This window comes from Sphaeramia orbicularis, chromosome 14 (assembly GCF_902148855.1).
Source record: "Sphaeramia orbicularis chromosome 14, fSphaOr1.1, whole genome shotgun sequence".
Classification (NCBI taxonomy): Eukaryota; Metazoa; Chordata; class Actinopteri; order Kurtiformes; family Apogonidae; genus Sphaeramia; species Sphaeramia orbicularis.
Genome location: NC_043970.1, coordinates 18,563,030 through 18,579,169, shown reverse-complemented (window position 1 = coordinate 18,579,169; position 16,140 = coordinate 18,563,030). Strand labels below are relative to the sequence as shown.

General features: G+C 36.5%; 1 protein-coding gene across 2 annotated transcripts in view; it reads right to left on the bottom strand.

The window, feature by feature from the left end:
* doc2b (double C2-like domains, beta) overlaps positions 1–16,140 on the bottom strand; it is a 260,480-nt gene that overhangs the window by 131,634 nt on the left and 112,706 nt on the right. For both annotated transcript variants that reach the window (XM_030154266.1, XM_030154267.1), the window contains exon 2: positions 5,352–5,431. In XM_030154266.1, the coding sequence (XP_030010126.1) occupies positions 5,352–5,431 (80 nt within the window). The remainder of the gene's footprint in view (positions 1–5,351; positions 5,432–16,140) is intronic.

The following is a 16,140-nucleotide window of genomic DNA, read 5'->3' as shown; positions in this document are numbered from 1 at the left end:
GTTACGGAGATCTTCAACTGGGTACAAAGTCAAAATAAACATGGATTCTCTGCTAGTTTATTTCACAGTATTCTTGACAACTAACCATAATTAGTGGAAGAATCATCTGGTTAGCGATTGAAGCTAATGGGACTTTCTACCTGTTTAGCGGTCATGAGGTTGACTGCATGATTAATTATATTCCTATGCAAATATGGATAAAAATGGTTTTAGCTAAATTTAACCTGATGTAGTTCAGGTTGTGTTTCCGCCACACACTAAAAATTGATCAGTGATTAATGATTTTGGCCTGTGGTTCTTTAGTTACAAGCTTTGGAACTTGGTATGGTACATAGGTGAAAATTAGGTGGGAAAGACCAGGTTAGACAAGTAAATGCCAGATACACTAATCAGCCACAACATAATGACGACCGGCAGATAAAGAGGGAGTGAGAATTATCCTGTTACAGTGACACGTTTCAGTGGGGGAATATGTAGCCCTAAAAGTTGATGTGGAAGCAGCAAAATGGGCAACGAAAGGACCTGAGTGACTGAAAAAGGTCAAGTTGTGAAAGATAATGACAGAGCATCTCCAAAAGTGCAGGCAAACCCAGTCTGCAGTGGTTAGTGCCTGCCAAAAGTGGGCTCAGGAAGGAAAATCCAATCTCAATCCAATCAACAATCTGTAGGATGAGCAAGAAAAACAATTATGATCCATGGAGGTCTCACATCTGAACTTACAGGACTTAGAGGATCTGCTGCAAACATCTTAAGGTGCCAGATACAACAGCATACTTACCATGGATCAAAGCTGTTGGCAGCAAAAAGGGGACACACACAGGAGTAGGCAGGTAGTAATAATGTAGTAATGAGGTTGAGCTCCAACTGTCCTTCCTCAGACAACTTCTGGTGGTACTTTCCACCACAGACCAGGAACACCCACCCAAACCTGGAGGTTTGGAGATGCTCTGACTGGGTCATCACCATCACAATTTAGCCCTTGTCAAAGTCCCTTCCAGGGTTCATTTTGCTGTTTCCAACACATCAGCTTCGAAGACTAAATGTTCACTTACTGCCTACTATATCCCACCCACTGAAAAGTGCCACTGTAATGAGATAATCATCATTATTATCATTTCACCTGTCAGCGGTCATAATGCTAAGGCTCATCAGCATATGATACATCATTAATATACAAAGTCCATCATTGAAATACTGGTAAATCTCTGCGGAGGGAGAAGAACTCAGAGTGAGATGCAACAACAAAGGAATACAGTCAAATAACTGTCAGTAATGTGAAAATAATGACAAAATATCTCCATCAGTCTTCAACTGTTTTTCACACAGATGAGCAGAGGCTATTATGAAGATTAAGTACAAGAACTGTGATGTAATAAATGTGTTAGGCCAAGTTAAGAGATGTCATTTTTTAGAATCCGTCAACCTTTATATGACATAGACTGTACTGATTTGAACATAATAAAGCTGCAGCATTTTTTTCAGCTGCATCCACATCACAATAAACACAGACCTGTAATACAATGGGTTATATAAAATTATCCTCTGATAAGCTGCTTCGACTGATGTGTGAAATGTTGGATTTACAGTCTGGATCATGATTGTGCTGTCTGATATTCCCCCATTTGTCTTCTGTTTGGTTTAATCATGTCTGCAACCAAAATGTGTGCGGACCTCATTTGTACACGTCTATATGATGCTTGAAAACAGATGGAAACTGTGAAAACTGCAAACAGTTTCATTAACATTGACAAAAAAGAAAATTTAAACTAAAACTTTGAGGAAAAACTGTCCTTACTTTTCATCTTTGTCAATTTATTTCCTTCATAAGCCTAGTAACAAACCAAGACACTGACTCTTTTGAAGACTTTGTAGATGGTCATTTTACAGCAAAAAACAGGAAGAGTAACTAAAACTAACACTGACACTCATAAAAACCTGTAGAATGTGATTAATATTGGATTAGAATTAGGCCTACACTGAAATTCTAAAACAAAGGATCATTAAAGGTACATTAAAAACTGATAAAAATTAAAAGTGTTTATAGCTTGATCCTGTTGATCCTGCACAATCAGTAGCACATTTTCATTTGGTTGTGGTTTACTTGTGTTTTATTTGTCTTTTGGTTATCCAACCTTTGGTTATGCTGATTTTTTTCACCACTGTAACATACTTTGTTAGCTGTCACTCAAATTTTAAAGCAGCGTATGACTTTGATCACAAATTTTTTTTGTCAAATTTGTAAAACCTGAGTGGTATCCTAATTATCACTAATCCATTAGTGTTTCCGTGCTTTTCGTGCTGAATCACTTCCCTCACAGTGAACAACTTTGAAGATGACTCCATCCTAAACACAGTTCGCTTGTTTTACATAACAAACCAAAAAGCCACTCTGGACTTTTCGGAAATTTTGTTGCAAAGTGCATTGTGGGAATGGGAATGTTCACATCTGTCACACATTTGTCAAAGCCTCCTATTAGCCCTGGAGCCACAGTGGAGTTACAGTCTAGTGGTTTCATTTCATCATTCAATTATTGTCTGTTAAGTCATTCTCCACCTTCAAATGAGTTAAAACTATGGTCATTTAGCTTATTATATGAAAAGTCCCTGTATTTACAGTTTTATAAAGTGGTGACAGTCATGTTGTGTGACCGGTATGACCTGTCACTGTGAGTCAACATAAGGCCTGAACCCACACAGAGTAAGTGACATTCAGAGGTGAGGCAGACAGTGTGTCCCAGTGATTAAACACATAGACTTTACTGAACACCGCCCCGTTAACACTCGCTAAAGTATATTTAGTTCATAGTGATTAATTATGACATTTTTACCTCCACCTAGGAGGTTATACAATGTGAGCTCACTATAGTCTAATTACACTGGGCCACAGATGCATAAGAAACTCTGTCTTGCTGTGAAGTCCTGGTCCAGGACAGTGACAGGTGATAGGTTTAAGTGAGGTGGTTAGGTGTTCCCTGTCAAACTGTCACAGAGGCTCAGGAGGAACAGACACCTTCTGCAGCCACACATTTAAATACCCTGAAATCATGTGGTCCGTGGATCTTAACCCATAAAGGACCAGTGCTTCTTTTGTGGCAGTTCTCAAATGAGTTTTTTTTTATCTATTTTTGACTTTACGTAATTCTAATTTTATGGTCCGTATTAGTAGTAATTTTATGTCACTTAAGTGAAAATCAGGTATTTTCCAAGATTTAATTGACTGAGCATGATTGATGTTCAAAAGAGCTCAAATTAAAGTTGAGGGCTATATCAAAAACGGAGAAAATGGAGCAAAATGTGACTTTTTCAGTAAAATATATCATTAACTGAACAAAAACAAGCGTCTCCATCCTCTGTCACTGATTCAACTCCATAGGTTTTACTGGTCAATTGATGTTGTAGAAAATGACAGTGTTTCCACGTTCACTATGGACCCTCTGAACGTCCACATGGGTCATATCTGATGACCATGAAAAGATGACAAACTGTATTTTAAAGCAATTATTTACATGTATTGATAGGATTAGTGGATCAACAGGTATTAAACTTTTCATAGCAGTAAATTATTCTGGTTGCCAGTGGGTGTTTGGGTCTTTTTTGGGTTAAATAGATCATTAATTGTCTTGGATTATGGCGTCACTCAGAGAATAAACACTTCTGCATGTGCTATATGTAAATGTATTAATTTTGGAAAAACACATTCTTATAACTCTGTGTCATCTGATCCAACTGGCATAATAATGAGTCAGGGGCAGCCTTAGTAGATGAAATACAACAGACGTGGAAGGAAAAAAGTCGAGCTTCCGCTACTGTTTTCACTCCACAGTTACAGCCTACAGCCCAAATTATTATTGTATTATCTGAATACTAGAGGTTAAAGGTTAACCCTACTTTATTATCCCTGTCCATTTTACCCATCCTAATACACACACACACACACACACACACACACACACACACACATACACACCCACACAGCATTAGCATTAGCACACAGAAGCAGTGAGCTGCCACTGAAGGCACATGGGGGCCAACTCCAGATCTTCATCAGTACTGTGATCAGGGCCACTGACAGGAGAGTTGACTTATATGTAAGTGTTTTTAATGGTGGGGGGGAACCGGAGCATGCAGAAACAAATCCTGAATTTAACATTAATTCTGTCCTATATTAAGGTGCTACTAGAGGGGATACAGTGGGATCCCTCAGTCCTACAGTACAGTCATCAGTTTGTGGTAGACCTATTCTTTTAGTTTATCAGCTTAGGCTCAACACTAACTACACCCACCCCACCCACAGAACCCATAATTCAGGGCTATTCAATAGGCAGCCAGCGGCCCAGAACCGGCCCATCAATCAAATTGGACCGGCAGGTGGCCCCTCTACCCACAAATCGTAAATAAATAGTTTAATAGCCGTTAAACTCAGTGTGTCCAACACATTGCTTGTGAGCTCACAGTAGTTCACGAGGCCCTTTCCAGTCGCTCACCAAGGGGTCAATAATACAATAACACAAAGCTGATTTGTTACTTGGTAGAACAGGTCTAAATTTCCACCCAATAAAAATTACAAGTGTCCTACCCCCCTCCTGAGGTGAAACGGTCAACTAGCTGTCAATCAAATTTTTGTGCTGGTTTGCTGTCTGTCATTGGTAGAGGGGCGGGGCCTGAGGGGAGCAGAATGACCCAGGTGCCAGGCAGGTAGTTGGTTTAGCCCTGCAATAATGTCAGTAGAGTCCAGTCATGCCAGTAAGAGGCAAAAACGTATTATTTTCATGGACCTATGTTTCACAAATGTGAAAGACAAGTGTGTGTCTAATCTGTGGCGTGACGTGGAGCAGCCTTCAGTTACCAGTTATCATCACAATTATCCACAAAAAAAAAAAACAACCCAGAAATCTTAAAGACTGAACTTTTATTTAAGTCCAAAATAAAGGGAATGAGACCAGAATGACTCATACACTAAGTATTGATTTTGTGTTTCTAGAGGGAAGTAAAGCAGCATCTAGTGGAATTCATGAAAGAAATATGAATTACTGAGTTTCATCATCCTTCTGCCATTTTTCAAACCCTAGATTCTCTCTCTCTCAATGTTTTTTTGATCAGATTTCTTTTCTGTGAATGACTTTGAAATCTTGTTAAGAAAAAACCCATAGAAATAAAGTTTACTTCATCTTCAGCCTTTCAGCCAACTCAAAGTTGCACCTGTTGCTATTCTCCTAAATCAGTCCCCATGTGCTCAGCCCACACACTTACTTTGTTGTTGCTTTTTATAAAATAAAACCTTCATTCCTCCTCCTCCTCACAAGAATAATTTCTGCTTTACATTTGACATCAGCGCCATTGCAGCAGCTCACCTTGGCTTTGTTAATGGTGCAGTGCAGTGCGTTGTTCTCCTGATCGTACAGCAAACTGAAGTCCAAGGTCCCCAGCGTAGCTGTAAAAACAGAAAGAAGACACAAAATTAGCAGTTGCAAAAGAACTCTGTGTGAATGCTTTAATCAATCCAATGAATAGTACTAATAGAACATCTCAGGCTCATGTTCTTTGTGTTGTCATTTAATAACTGTAAGACCGGTTTCTGCAGGTTTTAGCAAGTTACATTTAAGATTTTCTAAGACTATAATGAATACAATATAGCTGACTAATTTCACATCAATACCAGAATAAAAAACAGAAAGGATATGAAGGAAAATCCCAGGATTACTGGCAAAGAAAATTAATTTATTCACTATTCGTTGTTCTTGAGTTATTTGTATAATAGTTATCAAAATGTTTTTTTGCTTCACAACAAATGCTTGAAGCACTGATAAAACATGTAGTTATGGATGAAAAAACAGATAGGAGAAACTTCAAACAAAGGAGGATTAAAGCTCATGAATAAAACACCAGGGATAAAGTATAACAATGGATCTATTTCAGTTTAAAGACTCAAGTGCCACCTCAAGGAAAGTATTTCAATATCAAAACAAAAAAACCCCAAATAAAATAAAACTAATTTTAAAAAATCCTTATTGGCTCAACATTTGGTTATAGTGTTACCAATATGAACCAAAAACACATTGTTAAGTGAGACTAAAGCTAATACTGATAAAACTAACATAAGGCTCAGCGTGTGATATTTAACTGTGAACAAGTACATTCACCAACAGTGTCTGCAAAAAAGCACACAACAAAAGTCCCTCATTAGAGCCTGAGTTCATTTTTGCCCACTTTGTACGTAATAGTTAAAGGATATTAACTGTCGTCCACACTCAAACACAGGGGACAGTAATGTACTATAATGTTGGATACATATTCAACAGAAAAACAGTAGAGGCAACCCACGCCTGAGTTTTACACACTTCAGTGTGACAGTTTTAACTGATTTATTGAATAGTTTTTGTTTCATGAATAGAAGGGCACAAAAAAAGTAAGACTACTGGTAATAAAGGACTTCTACTTCTGTGCCTCAGACTTATTTATGGCTGTTTCATTTTTGCACTACTTACTTTGTCAACATTGATGATTTTTTGTTTGCCATTTTGTTTTTCATGCATTCTGCACAAGATTATCCCTGGTTACATTTTGTGTTTTTTAACCCATTGAAGCACCTGGTATTTTATTTTTGTCTTTTGCTATTATTGCCACCTATTACCTATGTTCTAAGGATTACATTCATTTATTTACTTTTTTATTTGACGGGGACAATGCAATCAAACATAGTTACAAGTTTGCAGCTGATTTGATGCATATAGAGTTTATAGCTTGTGCTAATTCTCAACTCCAGTCCCTGGTTGGGCTCTTCCACAACACTGCAGTACAAGTATAAAATATACATCATTTAAAATGGTCATACCATACAATTCGATAACACAGCGTTGCATTTATATATGAGGCATTCATTCTCTCACTCACTCTCCCACACAATATACACAATATTTACAGATGAGAACAGTTGTGTTTTGTTTTTAACCTGGTTTTGGTTCTGGTGGTGAACATCTTAAACCCTGAGATGGATTTTATTTCTGATGGCAATGAGTTCCAGAGTTCAATACTCTTACAGGAGAAGGCTGACTGTCCGAAAGTTGACCTGCAGAATGGGATTTTGTAATTTAGGTTTGAAGAGCTTCTGGTGACCTTTTAAATTCAATTTTTTAGGTTTTTATTCTTTCTGGGATTAGCCTAACAGCCTTAAAAAAACTTAACGTTGGGACATAAAATGCATCATGGAGCTGTTCTTATTGGGTCCCCGGTTACAAGAATAAAATATGCAACAATGATGATACATCTGTGAATTGATTTACAAAATTAAGCAGTGTTTACCAAAGCTCACCCACCAAAACCGTGTGAAAAGTCATAAATGTGTGACAAGACGAAGACAATTATTCAATTCAACATTATTTTGATGATAGAAAAGTTAACTAAAATGTAAAACATGTAGACTTTCCGACATAAATGTTATGAATATGGGTCCTGAGGAAGCATGAGTAGTGGTTCTGAGATGACGAAAACACAGTGAGTCTCCTTTTCATGTGATTAAACTATTTTACTTATATACTTTATACTATTATTAAATTTATATTTACAAGATTATATCCTCCTAAACATGGGATTTAAGAGACCTTGATGAGTTAAGAAATACACAAGAACATTTTTAATCTGTGTATTTTATAAATGTTGCAAATTTAGTTAAATAGATTTTTTTCCCCCTTAAATTAAGTGTGGAATTTCCTGTCTTTGTCGATCGTCCTTTTGCTAAAGTGTCTATTACATATTCAGTCATTTTAGTGGATACTACAGTTTATTATTTCACCATCTGGACTTTGTTGGAACCATCAGCTACTGACAAAAACAGCACAGTTGGCCAGTAATTAAGCAGCTTTTCTTTAAACACAGACGTTCCTGCGTCTTATTAAAGCACTACAGCACCGACTGAAAAAAAAAAAAAAAACATTTATGGCATGATCTTATCCTCTGTCCTTTCAAAATGCCAAGTGACAAGGGAATCTCATTTCCTGGACTGATGAAATGTCGTGAGGATAAAAACATTTCAACAGCCACAACATAAAAAAAAGATATGTGTGGGCTTTGAAGGCCTCGCAGACTGTAAAGCCGGTATCCAATAACACCTCATTTTACACCCGGTTCATTCACACTTCGGTATTTATATAAGTAGTGAAAACAACATTAGTTTTATGGGTTAATATACTGACTTATATACTGTCATGACGCCTCCTCCTCACAACTTCCCAGTGAAATGTGTTATGTGTTGTATAGCGTAGGATGTCAGATGTGGGCTTTCCCGTCATCACTTTAACGTGTTAGTTACAGCTGATGTCAAGCTTTAAACAATCAGACAATAAAACCACAATTAAAGACATTATACAGAATCTGTCAAATGCAAAACAGCTGCTCTTTACATGTTGACAGATTTCTGTATTCACTTGTCTTTAACCTGGTTTAGATTAAAATGTGCACAAATTTACATTCTTATCCACCATTTGATAAAGCTTTTAAAACCATACCTGTACAGAATTTAATCTGCAGGATTATCTTCTCATATCCGATTAATTTCTTTTGTTATTTTAATTATGTTTATTTCTTTAACTCTTTTTTTGTTGTTGTTTCAACTTTGCATTTTTAGAACATTTTACCTTGTTTTAATTATCTATGATTTGCTGTTTTATACCTTGTGGTATTTTGTAAAGCAAGATGAGTTTATTTCTATAGTGCATTTCACACAAAAAATACAGTTCAGTGTGCTTTACATGAATAAAAACATCCAGGGTAAATTTAAAAAAGTCTTTAAAAATAAAAGACAAACATATACTGTATAAATGTAATTAGAAGAGAGGACAGGATTCTTAAATCATAACAGAAAAGAATACAATTATTTCATATAATCTATATTAAAATGACAAAAAAAAAACCTCCACACTTGCACAGCAATAAGACATACAGTGCACTAACAGAAAATTGTTAAATTATAGAGCTCATTCATTCAAGAGAAGACAAATGTTTTCAACCTGGATTTAATGTCTACATTTGGGGCAAATCTGAAATCTACAGTAATTTCTTCAGGTTGATTGAAGCAGAGCAACTTATGAAGCACCTTGATAATAGAGGATGATATTATAATAAATGCTGATAAATGGCTTTGCAATGGTTATGTGAAGAGAAAAGTTCTGTATTTCTGTGTCGTTAAGGGTTAAGAGATGAGAAGTGACTCACTACAACAGTTAGGGATAAAAAACTTGTTGCAGCTTAAACATATTAGCCTAATCACTGCAGTAATTACCCAGTGGAAGGATCTTACCTATTCTTTTGGTCCAGGTAGAAAACTTTTTCGGTTGTTTGAGATAGCTGACTCACTAATTAACAATCATGCCTGCAGATTAACACAAGAGCTGCACATTTCCCTGGTGGATGTTTTTTTGGCAGTTTGTTCAAACCACCTAGGTGCAGCACAAGACTTGAAGATTGGAATGTAATAACATCCCACACACAGTTAATGTGGTTTACAATTCAAAGCACACGGAGCATTTTATTGTCATTTCACATGAAATGTTACTGTGAAAATATCAAGTGTTAATGGTTTCTGCTAGGGTGTTTAATTCTGTCACTGTTGTTGGCACTTTCCTTACAGCTGTATTTCAACAGACAAAAACAGTTCCAGTGAAACATTTGCTATAGAAATACTGGTATGACATTAACTCACTAAAGTTACTTCTCCTAAAGACACAAACCTTTCCATTTAAGAGGTTATGTGTAGTATTTCTACTCTGAAAAAACAAGAAAAAATTATCAATAGAGTGTTATGAATAAAGAGCACAGATGTCACTGTATTGGATTGTATAGACAGGAACTGAACACATTAACACAGACAGACGTTAGATTTATTTCACCACTAGAGGGAGTAGTGAGTCACTGACCAAAGCATAGCAAAGTGGCCAGCTGGGATGAGAAACAACTTTTGGTCAAAGAAAGTGACATAGTGAGAAAAGCTAGAAACACTGTTGTTGTTTTTACCACTAGACACAACTCCAAATGAGAAAAAAAGAGTGTGATGTTGAAATCATAGCATTTTTTTTCTACACAGGTGAGTTTGATTGTGAGGCTTATGATGGTATAAAGTTATTATGTGATATTATTATGTTTGCTAAATTGCCATTTGTTGATCCATGATTCAGACTAAACTGTGTCATTTCTTTAGTGCAACTACTGGCAACACAAACCATATAGAAAACTGAAGAGATTTGTGATTTTACTGTGGCTATTTAGTGTCTAAAACAGAGCTAAGCTAACAGAGCTATAATGTAAACTATCAGCTGATGCAGTATGCCGCTGGACGACGCATGACGACCATAGCTTACGGTCTGTCGGTACATGAAGATTATAGGACATTTATTTTGATGTTATTTTGAATGACTGTCTGAGGTTTAATTTGATACCATAATAAAGATGTGTGTAAACAATGAGCGTTATGCTTTATTCAGTGACTGAACAGTCGGTGGATACACAGTGATTGGTGGTTTTGGTCCTGAGTGTGTTCTGGAATGTGACTTCCCTCTGCTGTTGAGAGTTTGGAATGTCAATACTACAAACAACTGCTTTAAAACATGTACAGATGGATTGACATTAATAAACTTAGAGCACTTCACTGTGTCACATTCATCCATTCTCACATGCAACAAGTGAAACAGTCAGTGGAAGCAACATGGAGGTCAGTGTCTTGCTCAAGGACAGAGGACAGGGATGGAACCACCAACATTCTGGTTTATGGATGACCCATTCTGCCTGACTGAGCCACTGAGTAATGAAAAATGTTATATTTTCATTTCAGTTTGACAGCAAGTCCAGAGTAACTTTAGAACCACTTCCCATGAATACATAAATAAAAATAGGACCAATGGCCCTGTAGCTTACCAGCCAAATTAAAAGCTTTAGGAAATGTATCCAGATGCCGTTTATTATCACCCAGTTATGTGTATTTATTATATTACAGAAATAGCCCATGTTTTGGTCATATTCCAATCAGATCTGTAAAAAATTCAAATTCCAACTTGATATCATTGATACTTACTGATTTATTGGATCAAACCACTTCCTATCTGTTATAATGGGAAAATGTTTCGAAGTCGCACCAAATCCAGAATCAGATCCGGATGGAAATAATTTCAAAACCTTGTGTTGACATCATTATAAAGAAGCTGTATACCAAGTTTGAAGTCAATCAGAACTGTAGTTTTGGAGAAAAAGACGATAGAAATTTTTTCTCCATAAGAGCCCATGTTAAATATTCCGTAAGTTCCCAGATCCAGAAGAAGATCCTGATCAGCATGTGGCCATTACGTTTTGGTCATCTCCCCATCAGGGCTGGACTGTAGAAATTTACACTTGATATCATTCATATTTACTGAGTTATTGTATCAATCCACTTCCTATCGCTTATAATGGGGACATTTTTCAAAGTCGCACCAAATCCAGAATCAGATCCGGATCCAAATAATTTCACTAACTTTTGTTGACATCATCATAAAGAAGCTGTATACCAAGTTTGAAGTCAATCGGAATTGTAGTTTCGGAGAAGAAGACGATTGCAAGTTTTGTAATGGACAACAGACGCTGACAGACGCTGACAGACGCTGACAGACGCTGACAGATGACGACGACGCCGGATGCCGCATGACAACAATAGCTTATGGCGTCTCGGCTGGTAAGCTAATAAAAAGGAGAAAATGACTTCTCCCCTCCTGTTTAAAAGTACATTTCACAGTTAATTTTGCCTTTTACTTCAAAATATTCAGTTATGTGACATTTCAAGAGTCAGACCATCCACTGTAATGTCTTTGACATTATAATCCTTCTCTTTTATTTGAAAAAATATAGCCAACAAGTGGTGCCAGGGACAACAAACCCCCCCCCCTCAGATGTATTTCGTCCATTATAAGTAAACGAGAAGATTTTTAAAATTCATAAAAAATTTAACTTTGATCCACCTTTCCCAAAATGTAATGAAATCTGTTCTGGATCACTGGCAATCTATAAACCCAATCTGGTATGAATTCAACCAATAGTTTTGCTGCTTAAATGTTAACAAACAAATAAACAAACTGAACCAAAAACAATACCCCTTGCCTCCCCTTCGGGGGGAAAGGGGTAATAAGCTGGCATCAAAAGCAGCTTTAAGTCATGAGTGTAGTAACAGGCAGCGAGTTTCCCTGGCATGTTCCCCAACTCATTATACACCACAGGACAAAATTCAATCACATCACCTGATTTCCCTCCTTCTTTCAACAGAATTATCTGCTGATTATCTTCCTGGTGTTTTTCAATATTTCAACATCTCATCAATGTGCAGAAAATATTGTGTAATATTCTGCTTGCAATCGTCTCCCTGTCAACAGGAAATGAAAGGAAAAAGGCAAATGTATGGAAAATGTGTCACTGCAGCATCAGTATGAATTATAAACAAGTTCTTTAATCTCTTACTTTGCAAAGAATTATGTAATTAGGTGGAGAAAATTGAGTAATTAATGCCTTCAATGCTGTTAAGTAGCCACTTGAAATTGAATTAGACGTATCACCTTCTCCAGAGAGTCACAGAAATTAGGCTTCACAGCAGGACTCGAACACAACTCCTCTATACAAGAAACAGCTCCACTTTATGAGCCTGCGGAGTTCAGAGGGCCGTCACATCTTACAAAGCTGAACCCCACAGATCTGCAGATGGCTCATACATCTGCTCAAGAAAGTTATGTTCAGAGCAGCTCCACACACAGCAGAAACAGATAGGAAACAACTGTTAGTCTGATAAAGGCACAAACAAATGAACTAGAAGGCCACTGAGACCAGGGGTGTCAAACTCATTTTAGTTCAGGGGCCACATTCAGCCCTAATCGTTCTCAAGTGGGCCGGACCAGTAAAATAATAACAGTGAAAAAAGTAAAATTATATTATGATCAGGTTTACAGCTACAAAATTTCCTTAAAAATCGGAATAACATGAACAATTTGAATTGTCTTAAGAAAAACAAGTGCAATTTTAACAATATTATGCCTCGGTTTATCAGTTTATCATTTACACATGTGCATTACAATTGCACAAAATATTTAGTAACAATCAGAATACTGGTAAAATTGCATTTACTTTTCTTAAGACATTTCCGTTTGTTTATATTTGTTCAGGTTATTCAAATTCTTTGTAGAAGTATAGATTGGTAAAGTAAACATTTTCATATAATTTTACTTTTTTACACCAAAAAAACAAAGAAAATGTGGGGTTGTCATTATTTATAGGTTATTATGATAATATTTTACTGGTCTGACCCACTTGAAATCTAATTGGACTGTATGTGTCTGTATGTGGAACCTGAATTAAAATGATTTTGACACCACTGATTGTTAATATCTTCAGTGTAATTTTTGCATTTCACAAATTCATCCTGCGGGCTGGATTGGACCCTTTGGCGGGCCGGATTTGGCCCCCGAGCCGCATGTTTGACATCTGTGACTTAGACCGTCCATACCTCCACCAACGCCTCACTGTAACTCAGGGGTGTTAAACATATGGCCTGTGGGGTCATGAGGGTCCAATCCGGCCCGTGGGATGGCTTTGTTCCATGTAAAAATTACAGTCAAGGGCATAAATATCATTTTAGTTCATGGGCCACATGCATACTAATATGATCTCAAGTGGGTCAGACCAGTAAAATCTATATCATAATACTGGAAGGTCTCCACCAACAATCTACAACTAACAACTGGCTACAAACTGTGAATGGAATATTTGAGATAGAGATTCTGACCCACAGATTGAGGACTCAAGAAGAGCAGTGTCATGATAAATGGGAGAAATGGACAATTTACTAAAACCAATTGTTAGTTACAAACGTTTTTTATGGTCAACGTATCCAAAACAGTATGTTTGTATTGTACAGAATTCAAACAACAAAAACAAAGTAAAAAAAAAAACAAAATACTGGAAGGTCTCAGAGCGTGTGTGTATGTGTGTGTGTGTGTATCTGCACAGTTCTGAGAAATTGAGACGTTTTTCACTGGCCAATTTGGTACCTACAGTTAAGGAATAGTCCCATCTCCACATTAAATATCTCGGCAAGTTGATAGGACCAATATTTTGGGAGATATTAGTCATTTTGGAATACAATAGCCTTATACTCACTCGATCTTACAGTTGCTCAGTTGACAGGAAGTGCAGTACCACACTGCATGATGGGAAATGAAGTTAAAAACAGGAATGACACATTTACTAACTTCAGTCCCCAGATATTGGTATTAACCCATAAAGACCCAAACATCAACTGGTGACCAAACGCATTTACTGATATTAAAAAAAAAATGTAATACCAGTGGATCCACTAATGTTATCAATACATGTAAATAACTGGTGTAAAATACAGTTTATCATCTTTTCATGGTCATCAGATATGACCCATTTGGATGTTCAGAGGCTCCATAGTGACACACCGTCATCTTCTACAACATTGATTCACCAGTAAAATCCATGGAATTTAATAAATGAAGTGGATGGAGATGCTTGTTTTTATGTTCAGTTATTGATATCTTTGCTGAAAAAGTCCCTTTTTCTTCAATTTTCTCTGTTTTTGATATGATAACCTTCAATTTTAATTTGAGCTTTTATGGGCATTTACATGATCAGCAATTTAAATATAGGAAAATACCCGATTCTCACTTAAGAACGCAAAATACGGAGCATAATATTAGAATAAATGGTGATAAATCACTTAGGAAAAGTCAAAAACAGAGAAAAAATTCATATGGGAATTGCCACAAAAATAGCACTGGGTCTTTATGGGTTAATATGACTTGTGATTCCCCAAGGGTCAACATGCTACTGCTATCCTAATAACTGATAAATAATAAACTGTGAATTTTTCTCTGTTTAAATAAACATTTGTAAAAAATCTGAATAACCTTAACAAATAGGAACAACATGAAATGCCTTAAGAGAAGTGCAACTTACAAGAAAACAAAGGCAAGAACCAACACAAAAGGCAATTGTGTATCTGTAATTGGAGTAAAATTATGGAACATCCTTGATAAAGAATTAAAAACATGCACATCAGTCACTACATTTAAAAGGATTTTTAAAACTAAGGTATTCCATAAATATAAAATATCAGGATAAACTAAGCCAATTATCAGTATGAATCGAAGATATGAATCTAAGATTTTGCTTAGATTATATTATTTGTTTATCGATACTATTTTTTTAAACTGTACCATCTTGTTATCTTGTTTTGTTTCTGCAACTTTCCTTCTTGTAAATGGGGTAGGCATAAATATGCTGCTGCTTCTGCCTACACCTTTTCACCTGTGTTTAATATAGAAATCCAAACTGTATGTATGTATATATCATGTTTTGTTAAATGGACAAAAAAATAACTTACTTACTTTAATAATATTCTGCCTGGTACTAAATGTTTTGTGAATTTGTAGATCCACTGCAGTCTGTTACTTGTCATATACATGTGCTAATGATAAGCTGAGGCATAATATTGTTAAATTGCACTTATTTTTCCTAAAAAAAATGTGCCCTTGTTCATGGTTGTTCAGGTTATACCACTATACCCCTTTAAGTCAATTCACAATAATAAAAACATCCTTATCAGAGGTAAATATAAATGTCATTCAAGAACTCAAAACAGGGCAACTGTTTCTCCAGTGCTTTAAAAAACATATCAGCTACAGAACAACTCATCCACATCATTATTTCCTCCCACATCAGTGCTGCAATTCATCATTTATACGGCTAAATGATGATGCTGGTCAGAACTCCACAGAACCACTCGGGGCAGTGAACACATCACTCCAGTTCTGCCTGAATTCACAACAGAACCCATATAAAAATTCTACTGATAACATTTCAATCCCTACTGGTTTTGCTTTGCACAGTTATTTTATAACCCCTGACCCTGTATTCTACTTCAGGGTCCCTCAGATCAACATATCAAATCCTAATAGTTCCTCAGACTGGACTTAAGGTTCAAGGTTTTACTGCTAAGCCCATGAATATCACATCAGCTGAGTCAGAGTGGGTTGAAAACACACCTGTACAGATCAGCAGAGACACAGCATCCCCTTATTCCTTATCAGGTTCATTAGATTAGGTTTTATCGACCTT